Source organism: Aphanomyces astaci (genome assembly GCF_000520075.1).
Source record: "Aphanomyces astaci strain APO3 unplaced genomic scaffold supercont1.77, whole genome shotgun sequence".
Lineage (NCBI taxonomy): Eukaryota > Oomycota > Saprolegniomycetes > Saprolegniales > Verrucalvaceae > Aphanomyces > Aphanomyces astaci.
In genome coordinates, this window is record NW_009798340.1 from 112,900 (window position 1) to 126,429 (window position 13,530).

General features: G+C 43.6%; 2 protein-coding genes and 1 non-coding gene across 8 annotated transcripts; 1 reads left to right on the plus strand and 2 right to left on the minus strand.

The window, feature by feature from the left end:
- Positions 1 to 467: 467 nt before the first annotated feature.
- On the minus strand, positions 468 to 1,904 carry H257_15929 (ribosomal protein L1). Its single transcript, XM_009844210.1, has 7 exons — positions 1,765 to 1,904; positions 1,583 to 1,648; positions 1,383 to 1,515; positions 1,202 to 1,335; positions 1,054 to 1,128; positions 698 to 814; positions 468 to 644 (listed from the first exon to the last, which is right to left on the minus strand). Exons 1-7 carry the CDS (start codon positions 1,888 to 1,890, stop codon positions 501 to 503), a joined length of 795 nt encoding a protein of 264 aa, XP_009842512.1. The 5' UTR covers positions 1,891 to 1,904; the 3' UTR covers positions 468 to 500.
- Positions 1,905 to 3,655: 1,751 nt separating this feature from the next.
- Positions 3,656 to 12,749, minus strand: H257_15930 (hypothetical protein). Of its 6 annotated transcripts, none has more exons than XM_009844215.1 (27): positions 12,720 to 12,737; positions 12,627 to 12,662; positions 12,510 to 12,567; positions 12,317 to 12,459; positions 12,157 to 12,235; positions 11,906 to 12,073; positions 11,749 to 11,844; positions 11,522 to 11,651; positions 11,366 to 11,472; positions 10,714 to 10,875; positions 10,538 to 10,634; positions 10,350 to 10,431; positions 9,899 to 10,090; positions 9,793 to 9,815; positions 9,620 to 9,729; positions 9,379 to 9,511; positions 8,711 to 8,893; positions 8,543 to 8,642; positions 6,302 to 6,385; positions 6,219 to 6,241; positions 6,022 to 6,157; positions 5,067 to 5,192; positions 4,885 to 4,996; positions 4,760 to 4,788; positions 4,173 to 4,324; positions 3,922 to 4,060; positions 3,656 to 3,802 (listed from the first exon to the last, which is right to left on the minus strand). In XM_009844215.1, exons 1-27 carry the CDS (start codon positions 12,735 to 12,737, stop codon positions 3,734 to 3,736), a joined length of 2,787 nt encoding a protein of 928 aa, XP_009842517.1. In that variant the 3' UTR covers positions 3,656 to 3,733. The 6 variants fall into 6 exon arrangements, with proteins under 6 accessions (XP_009842517.1, XP_009842518.1, XP_009842514.1 ...); XM_009844212.1 differs by lacking the exons at positions 5,067 to 5,192; positions 6,022 to 6,157; positions 6,219 to 6,241; positions 6,302 to 6,385 and adding exons at positions 7,146 to 7,271; positions 8,101 to 8,236; positions 8,298 to 8,320; positions 8,381 to 8,464 and having other exon boundaries at positions 3,657 to 3,802; positions 12,720 to 12,749; XM_009844213.1 differs by lacking the exons at positions 5,067 to 5,192; positions 6,022 to 6,157; positions 6,219 to 6,241; positions 6,302 to 6,385 and adding exons at positions 7,146 to 7,271; positions 8,101 to 8,236; positions 8,298 to 8,320; positions 8,381 to 8,464 and having other exon boundaries at positions 3,657 to 3,802; positions 12,157 to 12,253; positions 12,720 to 12,749.
- A 446-nt stretch (positions 12,750 to 13,195) lies between these two features.
- On the plus strand, positions 13,196 to 13,276 carry H257_15931. Its single transcript has one exon. It is a non-coding gene; the product is annotated as a tRNA-Ser (tRNA).
- The last annotated feature ends 254 nt before the right edge of the window (positions 13,277 to 13,530 follow it).

Sequence of the window (13,530 nt, forward strand, 5' to 3'; positions counted from 1 at the left end):
TCTGTGAAGTTTCACATTAACGTTATACGATAGCTATTAACTTAGTTGTTAAATACTACTACGTAGTACTAGCATACTAATCATTCAACAAGTTAGTGTTCCAAACAGTTAAACTCAAGTTCTACTGTGTTCACACGCGTATCTCGAGACTTTGATTATTGGGTTGTTCAATTCAAAACTTCTCAACTTACGAGTTAGACTCTAACACTATCTCCAGAATTAGTATATTTTTAAAGTTGCCTATACTTACACCAATCAGAATCATGTTTTTGAAAACGGGTGGTTTAATTGGTCGAAAAACAATGAAATTGGCCAATCCGACTTCAAAATTTAGCATTCTCGGCACCATGTTAGACAACATATGGCTACACGGTATATGTCCGTTGCTGCAAATGTCCAAACTTATTATCTCCCACCGATTTATAGTACATGTATACTGAAGTATCATCATAACACTAACTATAAAGTCAGAACGATGCTGGTTTGAAATTGAAAATTATCTAAGTAAATCGCATGAATTGCGGCGACGACGGGTCCAACTGGCGCGGGTCCAACCGGATGCCATGGCCCATGGTGCTACTCAAGTGGCACGCCTTCACGTATTTGCCCTTGGCGCCTTCGGGTTTGGCTTCTCCCACAGCCACCTACAAAATTACAAAGTTATCACTTTAATATTAATAATAATAGTTAAACGTACCATAAACGCACGAATGTTGTCGAGCAACGCATCATCTGAAAAACTCACTTTGCCCACGCCGGCGTGCACAATGCCCTTCTTCTCGGCGCGGAATTCCACTTGGCCTCCCATGGCCGCCTAGAACAAAAAGCACGTAAAACAACCAGTTTACCACATAAAACAACCATGCTTGCACGTAAAACAACCATGCTTGCACGTAAAACAACCATGTTAGCACGTAAAAATCCACTGTAGCTCGAATACCACCATTTATGGTCGAAACCAACGGGTAAAACAACCAGTTTAGAGGGTAAAACAACCATTTTAGCAGCAGTAATCGATTTGTATTGGATCATTCAAAGGCCGCGATTCAATACCGTGATAGCCGCCGTCACGTCTTGCGTTACCGTGCCAAGCTTGGGGTTTGGCATCAGGCCACGGGGGCCGAGGACCTACATTTCGAGAAAACATACATTTCGTTAACCTAAACGATCTCGAGTAGGGTGGTTTTGTAACATAACGTACGCGAGCGACCCGACCGACCAACGCCATCATGTCGGGGGTGGCCACGCATCGGTCAAAGTCCAGTTTGCCGGCTTGGATGTCGGCGAGAAGGTCTTCGGCGCCCACGATCGTCGCGCCCGCCGCGCGTGCCTCGTCTGGACAAACATAAGCATTCCACATGCAACGTACGCTAGGTAGGTACCTGCTTTGTCGCCCTTGGCGAACACTGCCACGCGGACGACCTTGCCGGTGCCGTGGGGCAACGTGACCACACTGCGGACGCTCTGGTTGGGCTTGCGAGGGTCCACACCGAGTTCCACGACAATATCCACGGTCTACGATCATCGCATGTGGTCACGGATATGAACGATTGAGAGCAACCAACGGGACAGACAGACGCACCTCGTCAAACTTGCGGACGGCGCCTTGTTTGCACGCAGCAAGCGCCACGTTCAACGGAACAAGCGGCTACAGAACACGATAGAAGATTGAATACGTATATGCGGTGTGGAGGGAGATTGCTCGACAAGGAATGCGTCATCATGGCTGCGAGAGAATGAATGCTGGCGTTGCTTGTGTCCTACCTTCTTGCCTTCGGGGTCCTTGAGTTCCAACACAGTCTCTGGGAAGCGAGAGGCTAACGCAATGGAGCGGACGTGCATGCGGCCAGCCAGGCTCGCGGCGGCGGTTCCGCGGAAAAGCAGCGCCATGATTCGAAAATGACCGTGGGCACCAGTAAATCACTCGAACCCAGCGTACCGATGATTGGTCAATTAGTTGGTGAAGCTTGCTTTGGATTGGTCAAAATTGAGCTCTAAGTCCGGATATCCAGGGTATTATCCAGTTAATTAATGCTATTAATACTACTACATATAGTACAGACACGACACAAAACCGATTAAATTCGGCCGTGATTGGATGACCGACAAATGATTGAATTCGGATTGGTCAGTATTTTTTGCGACAATCCGATTGGACGAGGCGGTTGTCGCAGCAGCAACATATCACTACCATTTAACATGTACGGCTTTCTATTGGTTGAAATACTGCCGAGCCGACATTGCACACGAAACGGTGTCGATCAGCATAAGTAAAACGGCACGAACCACCAGGAGTACTGTTGTAGTCGGTGGCATTCAGCCGGCGTCCCACCATGATGCATGGGGACCAATGGTGGGATCCCTTTTATAGCCCATTCCACACAATAACGTTTGCGACTTTTAAAACGTACGAACGCGGCAAAGAGTAATGGTTGCGGTTTAGGTAGGTCCTGATTGAACATTACTGTACCTACGCCAACACCACCTTACTTCCAGTAGTGATTCCAATTGCCCCTCATTCAACAAACGACACTAACCACGTTCTCCAGCTCTGCATATCCACGTACTTTCGCAACGTGAACCACCGTACTTGTTAGCACACAGTGGTTACGAGCATCCCCACTGCTAGCATCTGCACAGTGGGGATGCTTATAAAACTAACTGCGACCTCCCTTCAATAAGTGCCCCCTTCCACCACAACACTAAATAATCATATTTTCAATACTACAACTACTAAGATCACTTATATTGTTGCGAGCGACCTCACAGGTATCACAAAACACGCATCACAGAGTCGATTGAGACGATGGGAAGTAATTACGAGCTCACAAACTTACATATTCTATGGTGGCAAACTCGTGCACCAGCGAGTTATCAATGTAAATCTAGAAGTGCACATGATCTCCAGCGGTAGGGTTCTTTACAGTGAATAGTCACGCTCGCTACGATGTCCACGGAGTGTTTACTGTACTTCGGGTCGTTGGCGAGCAAGGAACGAGGTAAGCATGCCTGATGAGTGGCTTGTGTTGCGCAAAGTAACCAAGGTAATTCCTCCACGTAATATTGAACGTACTATAATAGTACGTGTACAGTGCTCCTTTAGCCCCCGCCAGCAAACAGGACTCTGTAATTGATACATTCGAAAAAACCAAGATACTTGCTCGTTGTATTGACATGGAAGAGACATCTGCCAATGAAAGCCAATAGGCGACTACTTTTAACCAATCAGATTGTTGTCGGATAAATTTGTCACAGCAGCCATTTTATCTATACATGTAGTATTAATACGTAGTAACGTTAATCAAAATAACTTCGAGTACTCCGAAGTTGTTTTACAGTTAATTGGCCAATCAATTCTTCAACACAGCAACGAGTGGCATAACTAAATGACTTTGTATACCATAGAAGTATTCATATTAATTTGATATGATTGTTCGTTTCTGCCAATTCAAAAACATCGACCTCATACACCAATATTAATGGTGTATGTGCCAATTAATGACGTATAAAACTAAGCCAATCACAGAACAAACCTCTGAATATGTATACTCGTAGAGGTTAAAATAATACATCAACAATTGGCAACCACGTTCTAGAAGTCCTGAAAATTGTCTACAATTCATGGTACGACAATAACACGATTGGTCAAACCAGCTGAGAAACTTGGGACCTTTATTAATAGCTTAAATGACTTCCTCCTAACTGTGGTCACCAATTATGCAGTGGAATGGTGTCACGGTAACAGCACGGGTGGTCGTGTCCGCGACGTCTTGGCCTGCTTCAACAGTTTCCAGCTCTTTCTCTGCAATATATAGACGAACACATACATATTAAGCTTGACCACTCGACCAAAACGATAGAATCACCATTTTTTCTTTCATACAAATGTAAACATCAATATGTTTATATATATATATATACCTCCTTGCAACACGACAGGAACGTTGCCACAGTTAACGCCAGCAGCCACGCACAAGTGAGAGGCACTGATGTACCCACCATCCACGGCGGAATGTCCACTTGGGAGTTATGGTACAGCATGGACACACCGATAAGCAGCCTGAGAAACCATGTATTAGGTTGTCAATTCTTCGATACAAATATATATATTATAACCACAATATATATATATATATATATATATTAGAACCACAGCAAAAGATAGGCCGTACCAGAACACAGCGAGTACGTTGACAAGAACCCCAATCCCTGGCACCAGCGTCGCACTGATCGCTTGCAAAATGCCCACTTGAATTTGCATCTCCTCCGTTCGGATTTGAACAGCGTCTTCTTGGGCGTGGACCCCTAGCATCCCTTCTTCCGCCTACATACATAGTAACAAAAATCACAAGTCCGATTGAAATCATACATATTGATATTGATATGACGCTGTAAAGTTAAAATCACTCAGCGGGCATCCGATTGAAATCATACTCTGCACCAGAAACAAATACATATGATCAAATCGATTCGAAACTGGGAGTCCACGACAGAATCGAATGCCTTGAGAGAATAAAGAACTGCCAAAGTCAATCCAATACTACTAACTTCCACCCAGTCAGTCCCTCGCATCGGGCAAATCAGATATACTACTATTTGTATAGTATAGATTGTACTAGCTTAAATTTGATCAAGTGGAATCGAATGCTACTTATTTGGCGAAATGAGTCAAAAGTCCAAATTTGGGTGAAATGCACAATATGAAGACCCTAATGAACACCAAACTGCCACCCAATACAACAAAGACGATCAAGTTTACTTGTTTCACCGCCACTTCGTCGGATGCCCCTACGTCAATTGTACACTTTAGTTCAGCGATCAAACGTTTATAAATATAGGTACAAATATATATATATAATATAGGCTACAATGTATAGATAGTACCTCGAAGGTGGTGGGCGGCAACTAACCGATTGTACTCGCCCACGGTCTGAAACACTTGAAACAACAGGATCGAGAGCCACGTCGCAGCCACAATACACCACAGCGCCATATCCTATCAAATATTATATATATATATATATATCAAAGGTTCGTAGGATCGAAATATAGTTTTAATATTTTACATGCAACGGCGTGAGCCCGAGGTGCCCCAGTCGCCACAACACGTCGTGTTCCACCGCCAGAAACAACTGCATACTAGTGAGCACAAGCGCCCACGCTACTGCAGTCATAGCGATCGCAGGAACCATCTACACTCAACACAACATCAATAACGTACTCGAAACATCAAAATATAAATAGAGCAGCTTTTGATAATCCTGTGTATCCTAGCCAGGCTACGTCATGCATTCCTAGGGTTAGGTGGAAAGATTGTCGATTACATCATACAATGCACCAAAAAACGAGGATATGCACATGTTTAGTAGACGATGTTGGTATACTAGTAGCACAGCATTTGATGTCGTCTGACGACTTTGGGAGTGGGGAATTCAAAACCTAATATATAATTAATTCATTCTGGTTTCAATTTGATTTAAAATCATTCACTTTTATATATAACAAATCTAATGATCGAACAACTCGGCAGACAATCGACCGACCGATATATCCAAACTCAAAACACGAATCAAATGGCCAAGCAAAGTACCCTGCATCCGCGGAAATTAGTGTGTGACTTCAAATAGTGTGAACGGCGTCGCACATTTGCCATGCACAATATTATATTCTACAATTCTAGACAAAAACTCGATCGATGCATTTCGTGCATGAGCACACACACACCCATATCCAAATTTTAGCTCATACGACATATATTGATTGATTCGTACTATTGTCGATTTGATACAAATTTGGGGAGGGGGTGCAATCGAATCGCGCCAACCAAACCGATCCACAATCGATCTGATTGGTTGAATTTCATTGAAAAGGTTTTGATTGGCTAATAATTTTGAGCTCATCTGAGATAGCCAATCAAATCGATTTAAATTCCAACGAGAAACCACGCCACAACACAATGAAATTTCACTCGAAAGCACAATACAACAACATGTACACGTTGGAAGGAAGCCGCAACTGTACCATGAAGACGCGAATGGACAAGTCGGGGGATGCGACCAATGCAAACAGAAAGCAAACGCCGCGATACAAGTTGAACGTGGTTGTGGCCGTCACGTGGACGAGCAACGGACCCACCGAAGCCGAGTTGTTCGACATACTAGAGGGTTTGCACGAATGATATATTGAATAATATATCGAGAAAACACGATAGTCCTTACAATCGAGGGTCCAGAGTCGAGAACTAACAATTTTGGCAAGTAGTCAGTGGTCGTAGCTTATTGGGTGCAGGAAAAAGACGTACGTCGAATGTGTGGTAGGTCAGGTCCAACGGGTATTGGTCGAGCAAGCAATAGTACCCCAAAGTATTGGCCAACGAGCCAAAGCACTACCCAATTCATCCAAATTAGTCCAGTGAAAAAATAGCACAAAAATATAATAATATTCTTTTTTCTAGAAGGCGTACGAGAAGAGTGCCAATACAATGCACCAAAAAACGAGGATATGCACATGTTTAGTAGACGATGTTGGTATACTAGTAGCACAGCATTTGATGTCGTCTGACGACTTTGGGAGTGGGGAATTCAAAACCTAATATATAATTAATTCATTCTGGTTTCAATTTGATTTAAAATCATTCACTTTTATATATAACAAATCTAATGATCGAACAACTCGGCAGACAATCGACCGACCGATATATCCAAACTCAAAACACGAATCAAATGGCCAAGCAAAGTACCCTGCATCCGCGGAAATTAGTGTGTGACTTCAAATAGTGTGAACGGCGTCGCACATTTACCATGCACAATAATATATTCTACAATTCTAGACAAAAACTCGATCGATGCATTTCGTGCATGAGCACACACACACCCATATCCAAATTTTAGCTCATACGACATATATTGATTGATTCGTACTATTGTCGATTTGATACAAATTTGGGGAGGGGGTGCAATCGAATCGCGCGGTGGTGGGCGGCAACTAACCGATTGTACTCGCCCACGGTCTGAAACACTTGAAACAACAGGATCGAGAGCCACGTCGCAGCCACAATACACCACAGCGCCATATCCTATCAAATATTATATATATATATATATATCAAAGGTTCGTAGGATCGAAATATAGTTTTAATATTTTACATGCAACGGCGTGAGCCCGAGGTGCCCCAGTCGCCACAACACGTCGTGTTCCACCGCCAGAAACAACTGCATACTAGTGAGCACAAGCGCCCACGCTACTGCAGTCATAGCGATCGCAGGAACCATCTACACTCAACACAACATCAATAACGTACTCGAAACATCAAAATATAAATAGAGCAGCTTTTGATAATCCTGTGTATCCTAGCCAGGCTACGTCATGCATTCCTAGGGTTAGGTGGAAAGATTGTCGATTACATCATACAATGCACCAAAAAACGAGGATATGCACATGTTTAGTAGACGATGTTGGTATACTAGTAGCACAGCATTTGATGTCGTCTGACGACTTTGGGAGTGGGGAATTCAAAACCTAATATATAATTAATTCATTCTGGTTTCAATTTGATTTAAAATCATTCACTTTTATATATAACAAATCTAATGATCGAACAACTCGGCAGACAATCGACCGACCGATATATCCAAACTCAAAACACGAATCAAATGGCCAAGCAAAGTACCCTGCATCCGCGGAAATTAGTGTGTGACTTCAAATAGTGTGAACGGCGTCGCACATTTGCCATGCACAATATTATATTCTACAATTCTAGACAAAAACTCGATCGATGCATTTCGTGCATGAGCACACACACACCCATATCCAAATTTTAGCTCATACGACATATATTGATTGATTCGTACTATTGTCGATTTGATACAAATTTGGGGAGGGGGTGCAATCGAATCGCGCCAACCAAACCGATCCACAATCGATCTGATTGGTTGAATTTCATTGAAAAGGTTTTGATTGGCTAATAATTTTGAGCTCATCTGAGATAGCCAATCAAATCGATTTAAATTCCAACGAGAAACCACGCCACAACACAATGAAATTTCACTCGAAAGCACAATACAACAACATGTACACGTTGGAAGGAAGCCGCAACTGTACCATGAAGACGCGAATGGACAAGTCGGGGGATGCGACCAATGCAAACAGAAAGCAAACGCCGCGATACAAGTTGAACGTGGTTGTGGCCGTCACGTGGACGAGCAACGGACCCACCGAAGCCGAGTTGTTCGACATACTAGAGGGTTTGCACGAATGATATATTGAATAATATATCGAGAAAACACGATAGTCCTTACAATCGAGGGTCCAGAGTCGAGAACTAACAATTTTGGCAAGTAGTCAGTGGTCGTAGCTTATTGGGTGCAGGAAAAAGACGTACGTCGAATGTGTGGTAGGTCAGGTCCAACGGGTATTGGTCGAGCAAGCAATAGTACCCCAAAGTATTGGCCAACGAGCCAAAGCACTACCCAATTCATCCAAATTAGTCCAGTGAAAAAATAGCACAAAAATATAATAATATTCTTTTTTCTAGAAGGCGTACGAGAAGAGTGCCACTAGAGACAACGATTGCACCAAACATCACTCGCCACAATTGGGCTTGATGTATTTGGTCTTGGGCGTGCCGTTGTAGGTTGATCGCCCTATTTGGTCATATACATTTTATATTCACCAAATATATATGTATATATATATGTATATGTAAGCGTACCGATAGGCCACGGCGTTGCCCGTGTTGACGAGTATGCGCAAGGCCCGGACAAGAATAAATGCAAACGCGAGAGCTTTCAATAACACAAGGGCTATGAGCCAGTACCGACCCATGAGGATCTCTGGAAGGAGCAAGTACGGCGGAGTTGCAAGCAGCGTTGTGGTGTTCTGGAGAAATGGATGGCTACATTACGTCCAGTTAGCGTTTAAATCAGCAATAATTATAATCGAGTCAAGTTCCAGGAATCACAGTAAAAATACCAGTAACGTTACAATGAAAGGAAGTAGATATATATATATATTGAGTATTATTCATGAGTAAACAAGTAAAAGAGGAATCATAACCTGGGATATACTAGTCAATACAAACACACAGGTGATCGTGAACATATTTTGTACGTGTGGCCAACCAGTCGATGAGAAGAGATGGATGAAAAACACTTTAGCGTAATAAAACCAGCAGGAATCATACACGAGTAAATTCAAAGGAATCATATATATATACCCGAGTTACGGTATAGGACTCGTTTAACGTAATAAAGCTAACGTTAACAGGAATTAAACACGAGTACAGAATCATGAATTTCAAAGTACATAGTAACAACAATATAAAAATCATAAGCAGCGACAAGTCCAAGTAAAACGAAATACACTATATCCCGTACATACGTGGCCAAACAGTCAACGAGCGGGGGTTGGCTGATCGAGGCATCGTGGTACCACGCTTGCATGGCGGCATCGTTGCGGCCGTCGGCTGTTCGCTGCAGTACCTCGACGCTCATGGCGATTTCATTGCCGAGGCCTATGAAGCATAGTATATTATTTGAAAGGCAAGGTAAACAAGATATTGTGGGCGGACAGCAACGAGATGGAATCGACAGATGATGAATACAACAAGTGTACTCTGTACCGAGGAGGAACCAGCCATAGACAAGCGCGTCCAAGGCAAAGTTGCCAAGCATGTTGAATTGCCGCCATAACGAATACCCGCGCAACGACGTCGTGTCCAGCCGAGTCGTTCTATATACCACGATGACTAATAATATCCTCGTGTTTTCAATTGGCATCGTCCAAAGTATGTACCCCTGCAATCGAAGAGCTTCCACCTATATACACAGATATATATAGTTTTATAAGAATTTATGGCAAACTGACTGACGCTGCATATTGTCGATTGGGAACGACGTACGGGAATGTCTGGGCAATAGAGAAGGTCTTCTTCTTTTTCTTTTTCTTCTTTTTCTTCTTCGTTTTCATGTGCTTTATTTGAATGGATGGCTAGGACGACCCTTGTAAAATCTCGATGCACCCACGCGATCGTGCCTTGCTTGGGTGCTGCGCACTTGACCGTCGTGTGGTTGGTTTCCACTGTCACATCCACCTGCAGCAACAATAATCTTTCCAATTAGCCTCGACCAATGTATATATATTAAATGTTGCCGATTCCAATACATATATATATGTATATACTATTGGGATAGTTACAATATACACATATATATAATAGCGATATTGGTTTAATTACAATATATATTTATATTTTTATTGTAATTATATTGAGATAATTATAATACATTTTTTGGAATAGTTATACATATATATACCGACGCGACTGTCGAGAGCTGTTTTATTCGACGTACCAGTGTACCGACGCAAAGCGCGGTGGCCAACGGGCGAAGTCGACTGGGTAGCACATGCTTTTCAACCTTGCCGTCGTCGTAGCTAACCAAATATAATGGGAACAAGAAATGATCCTGTCAATATAGAGATGTTCTTGTAACAAGGGGGAAACAAATTCACGATTGTGGTAGAAAGTGGTGTTGTATACCGAATGCTCTTGGTCTCGTCGGCATGCGTGCGCACGATCTCCCCTCGTTTGAACACCTCCGCTTCGTCTTTGATACACGTGACTTCGACTCGTGTTCCTATATCGCACAGTATGTCGCATGTAAATCCATAAGTTTTTACGATAAAAACGTGATTTTAAATGTTCTCATTTATTACCATCTTGCAGCGTCGCACTGGTGCTGAGTGCCAACATGGCTCGAGTCCATTGAAACGACTGGTGCTTTCGCACACGATTAGGACGAATTTTGGTCGCCACCTTTGCCTTGTCGTCGTCGTCGTGCTCGATGTACGCAATGTTGTACTTGCCATCCGGACGAACTACCAATCAAGAGGCAGAATAAATTCATGAAAAATGGGAAAACATTTTAGTTGTGATACATTATGCAGAACGAACAGACTTGGCTATGGAGTCATACTGTAGCCGTAAACAACGTTTGAAGAGCCCAAGATATCGATGTGGTAGCTTTATTTAAACATCACCGTATCGACGGGTTTTGGATTGGTTAGGACAAAACAACTGACACGGACAACAGCGTTGTATCGAAATGTATCGTTGTGCATTTCAATATTATGAATTCGAATAATCGAAACTTCCCAAAATTCGCGTGGTCTTGTAATCTCAGTCAAGATGGAATCTCTTTGGATCTTCTGATTGGCTGAATATAATTTTGGATAGCCAATCAGATCCTCTCAAAAATGGATTAGCCAATCACGTCGACTCATGATTCAATTCGGCGGCGAGATTCGATATGTCGGGGCTGGACATTTGAACCAAATCCGCAATATATATATATATCGTTATACACACCTTTATGAATCGTGCCAGGGATCCACTCAGCCGCGTCGTCCAGCTGGAATTCTACCGATGTTCCCACGGCAAATGACGTTCCCGAAGTCAACACCCACCGCCCCAGGCTATGATTATGGCTCTCAATATTGCGACCCAAAAAGAAAAAGTCAGTACGAGTCTATAGCTTGCAACCACACGGACAAAGACTTGATGTCAGCTGCTTCGACGTGTTCAACTTGGGTTTCTTCGTCGCTGAGGTGGCGGATATCGTACGAGTTATCGCGATGGCGCTTGGTCACCACTCCTACACATAAGCAGTCGTTAAATCAATACATGGGGGGTTTCGGTTTAGGGGTGAATGCACCGCAAAACATAATTTTGTATCCACTGGTCGTTCGTACCGTCGTGGGGTCGCCCTTTGCCGTCGACGTACCGCACCCTGGCCTGGATCTTAAAGCGCGTTTTGGGCGTGTTCCACCGATGCCACCACCGCAATGCTGTCCAGTCAGTGAATTTCCAACCATTCATCACTTCCAAAAGTGAAGTCTTTCAATGCACCGTGAATGTCTGAAAGCAGTACGTGGGTGCTTTCGTGGTCCTTGTCGCTGTCGTGCTGGACATCGCAGTCGTCGTCTCGAACCACGGTCAGCCGACCAGTTTTTCGTCCGTCAGCAGATTGAAACACCACCGCTTGATGTTTTTGCCATCGAACTCTTGTAGCACTGCCTGCTACATGTCAACACAAAAAACGTCATGTACAAGTTTTCCATAGTCAAGTGGAGAAGTGTTATAAGGAACAATGGCCCCACTTGGTTTAGACTTCTTGGATGGTATGCCAGCGTCAGACTCGTCGTCGTCGTCATCTTTTGTGTCAGCCTCCATAGCTGCCTGGAATAGTTGTAAGTTCTGCTGAATCCAAGGATAAGCCATGTCATGGTTGTCATTCGTGGCGATTGAAGCGACTGTTACCTCGCGCTTGGCTCGTTTGACTTTTTTACGTTTCTCAAGGCGACTCGGGGCGATGTTTTTCTCCTTTTCGCCACTCGGGTGGTAGGTTACGGTGACGTTGCCGTTGCGATGTACCCGAGTGATCTTTGCATTGGACCATTTGTCTACTCAAGATAGAAATGGGGGCTTTTACTAAGGGCCTATTCAAACGTACCCGCATCGTCGATGCTTTGCACCTGCACCGCTTGCCCAGCTTTCCACTCCGTGGCTGGCTGTGTGTCATCATGCAGCATGGTGAACATGATCATGGCTAACCTGCCGAGTTTCATACCTTGTCTGCTTTATTCTTGGCGTCCTCTTTCGATTCCTACCCGTGGGGTCAACACATGCGATGACGTAAGCTACCCGCAGCCTATTTACGCACGTCGTCGTGATCGGACATCGCGGTCAAAACGTACTGGACGGTTGCACACGAAGGCGTAACGGCCCAGTTTCACGAAGGAGTAACGGTCAGTTACATGCTTTTCCCGACATTTTACTGCACGAATCCAGGAAATTTGGTGTTTATGTTTGCTGAACGAGAAAATTTAGTGTCGCTCCATACCAAATACTACTACTATTAATAGCAGTGTCACCAGATGTCCGGTATATGTCATTCCGCAACCGGTATATTTCACACGTTATTCAATATATTTCAAATGATGTTCCACCTTGTGATTTCCCCCTTATTCGAAACGGTGCAATTTCAACAGGTTTATAAACTATTGCAGGTATTACTTGTTAAAACAATGAAGCACAGCCAACAACTACTTCGAAGTACTTAGTATTCATCAGTAACACAGTTGGCCTTCCATGTCAAGCTTCGGAGTGGTTTCATATGTTTGTTTATGATTATATAGAGACAGCTTGGCCGAGTGGTTAAGGCGACAGACTTGAAATCTGTTGGGGTTACCCGCGTGAGTTCAAACCTCACAGCTGTCGATTGTTTTTCTCAATCGGGTGATTTTTGGAGAACCTCAAACAATATCTTCTAAGGGCGTGTTCGGAGCGACTTTTGTGTCAGCGGTTTTTGGCTTTTTCCATAAGCCGCTGAAATATCAGCGACTTTTTGCCTTCACTGACATTGGTTAATAACAGAGAAAAATCAACCAATGATGCGTCCTAAAATTCATTGTCCATTTTCAGCTCTATGACAGCGGAGCGCAGAAAATTGTTGTCGCGTAGTGGCTGTGGTG

What these genes read in the sequence shown, in the direction of transcription:
- H257_15929 (XM_009844210.1), bottom strand. Translation starts at nt 1,890, where the DNA reads ATGGCGCTGCTTTTCCGCGGAACCGCCGCCGCGAGCCTGGCTGGCCGC. An exon ending in CCGTCCGCAAGTTTGACGAG is followed by an intron (nt 1,516 to 1,582) that starts GTGCGTCTGTCT and finishes CGATGATCGTAG; the next exon opens with ACCGTGGATATTGTCGTGGA. An exon ending in ACGTGACGGCGGCTATCACG is followed by an intron (nt 815 to 1,053) that starts GTATTGAATCGC and finishes TTTTTGTTCTAG; the next exon opens with GCGGCCATGGGAGGCCAAGT.
- H257_15930 (XM_009844213.1), bottom strand. An exon ending in GCAAAGCATCGACGATGCGG is followed by an intron (nt 12,460 to 12,509) that starts GTACGTTTGAAT and finishes TATCTTGAGTAG; the next exon opens with ACAAATGGTCCAATGCAAAG. An exon ending in CCCTGGCACGATTCATAAAG is followed by an intron (nt 10,876 to 11,365) that starts GTGTGTATAACG and finishes CTTGATTGGTAG; the next exon opens with TTCGTCCGGATGGCAAGTAC.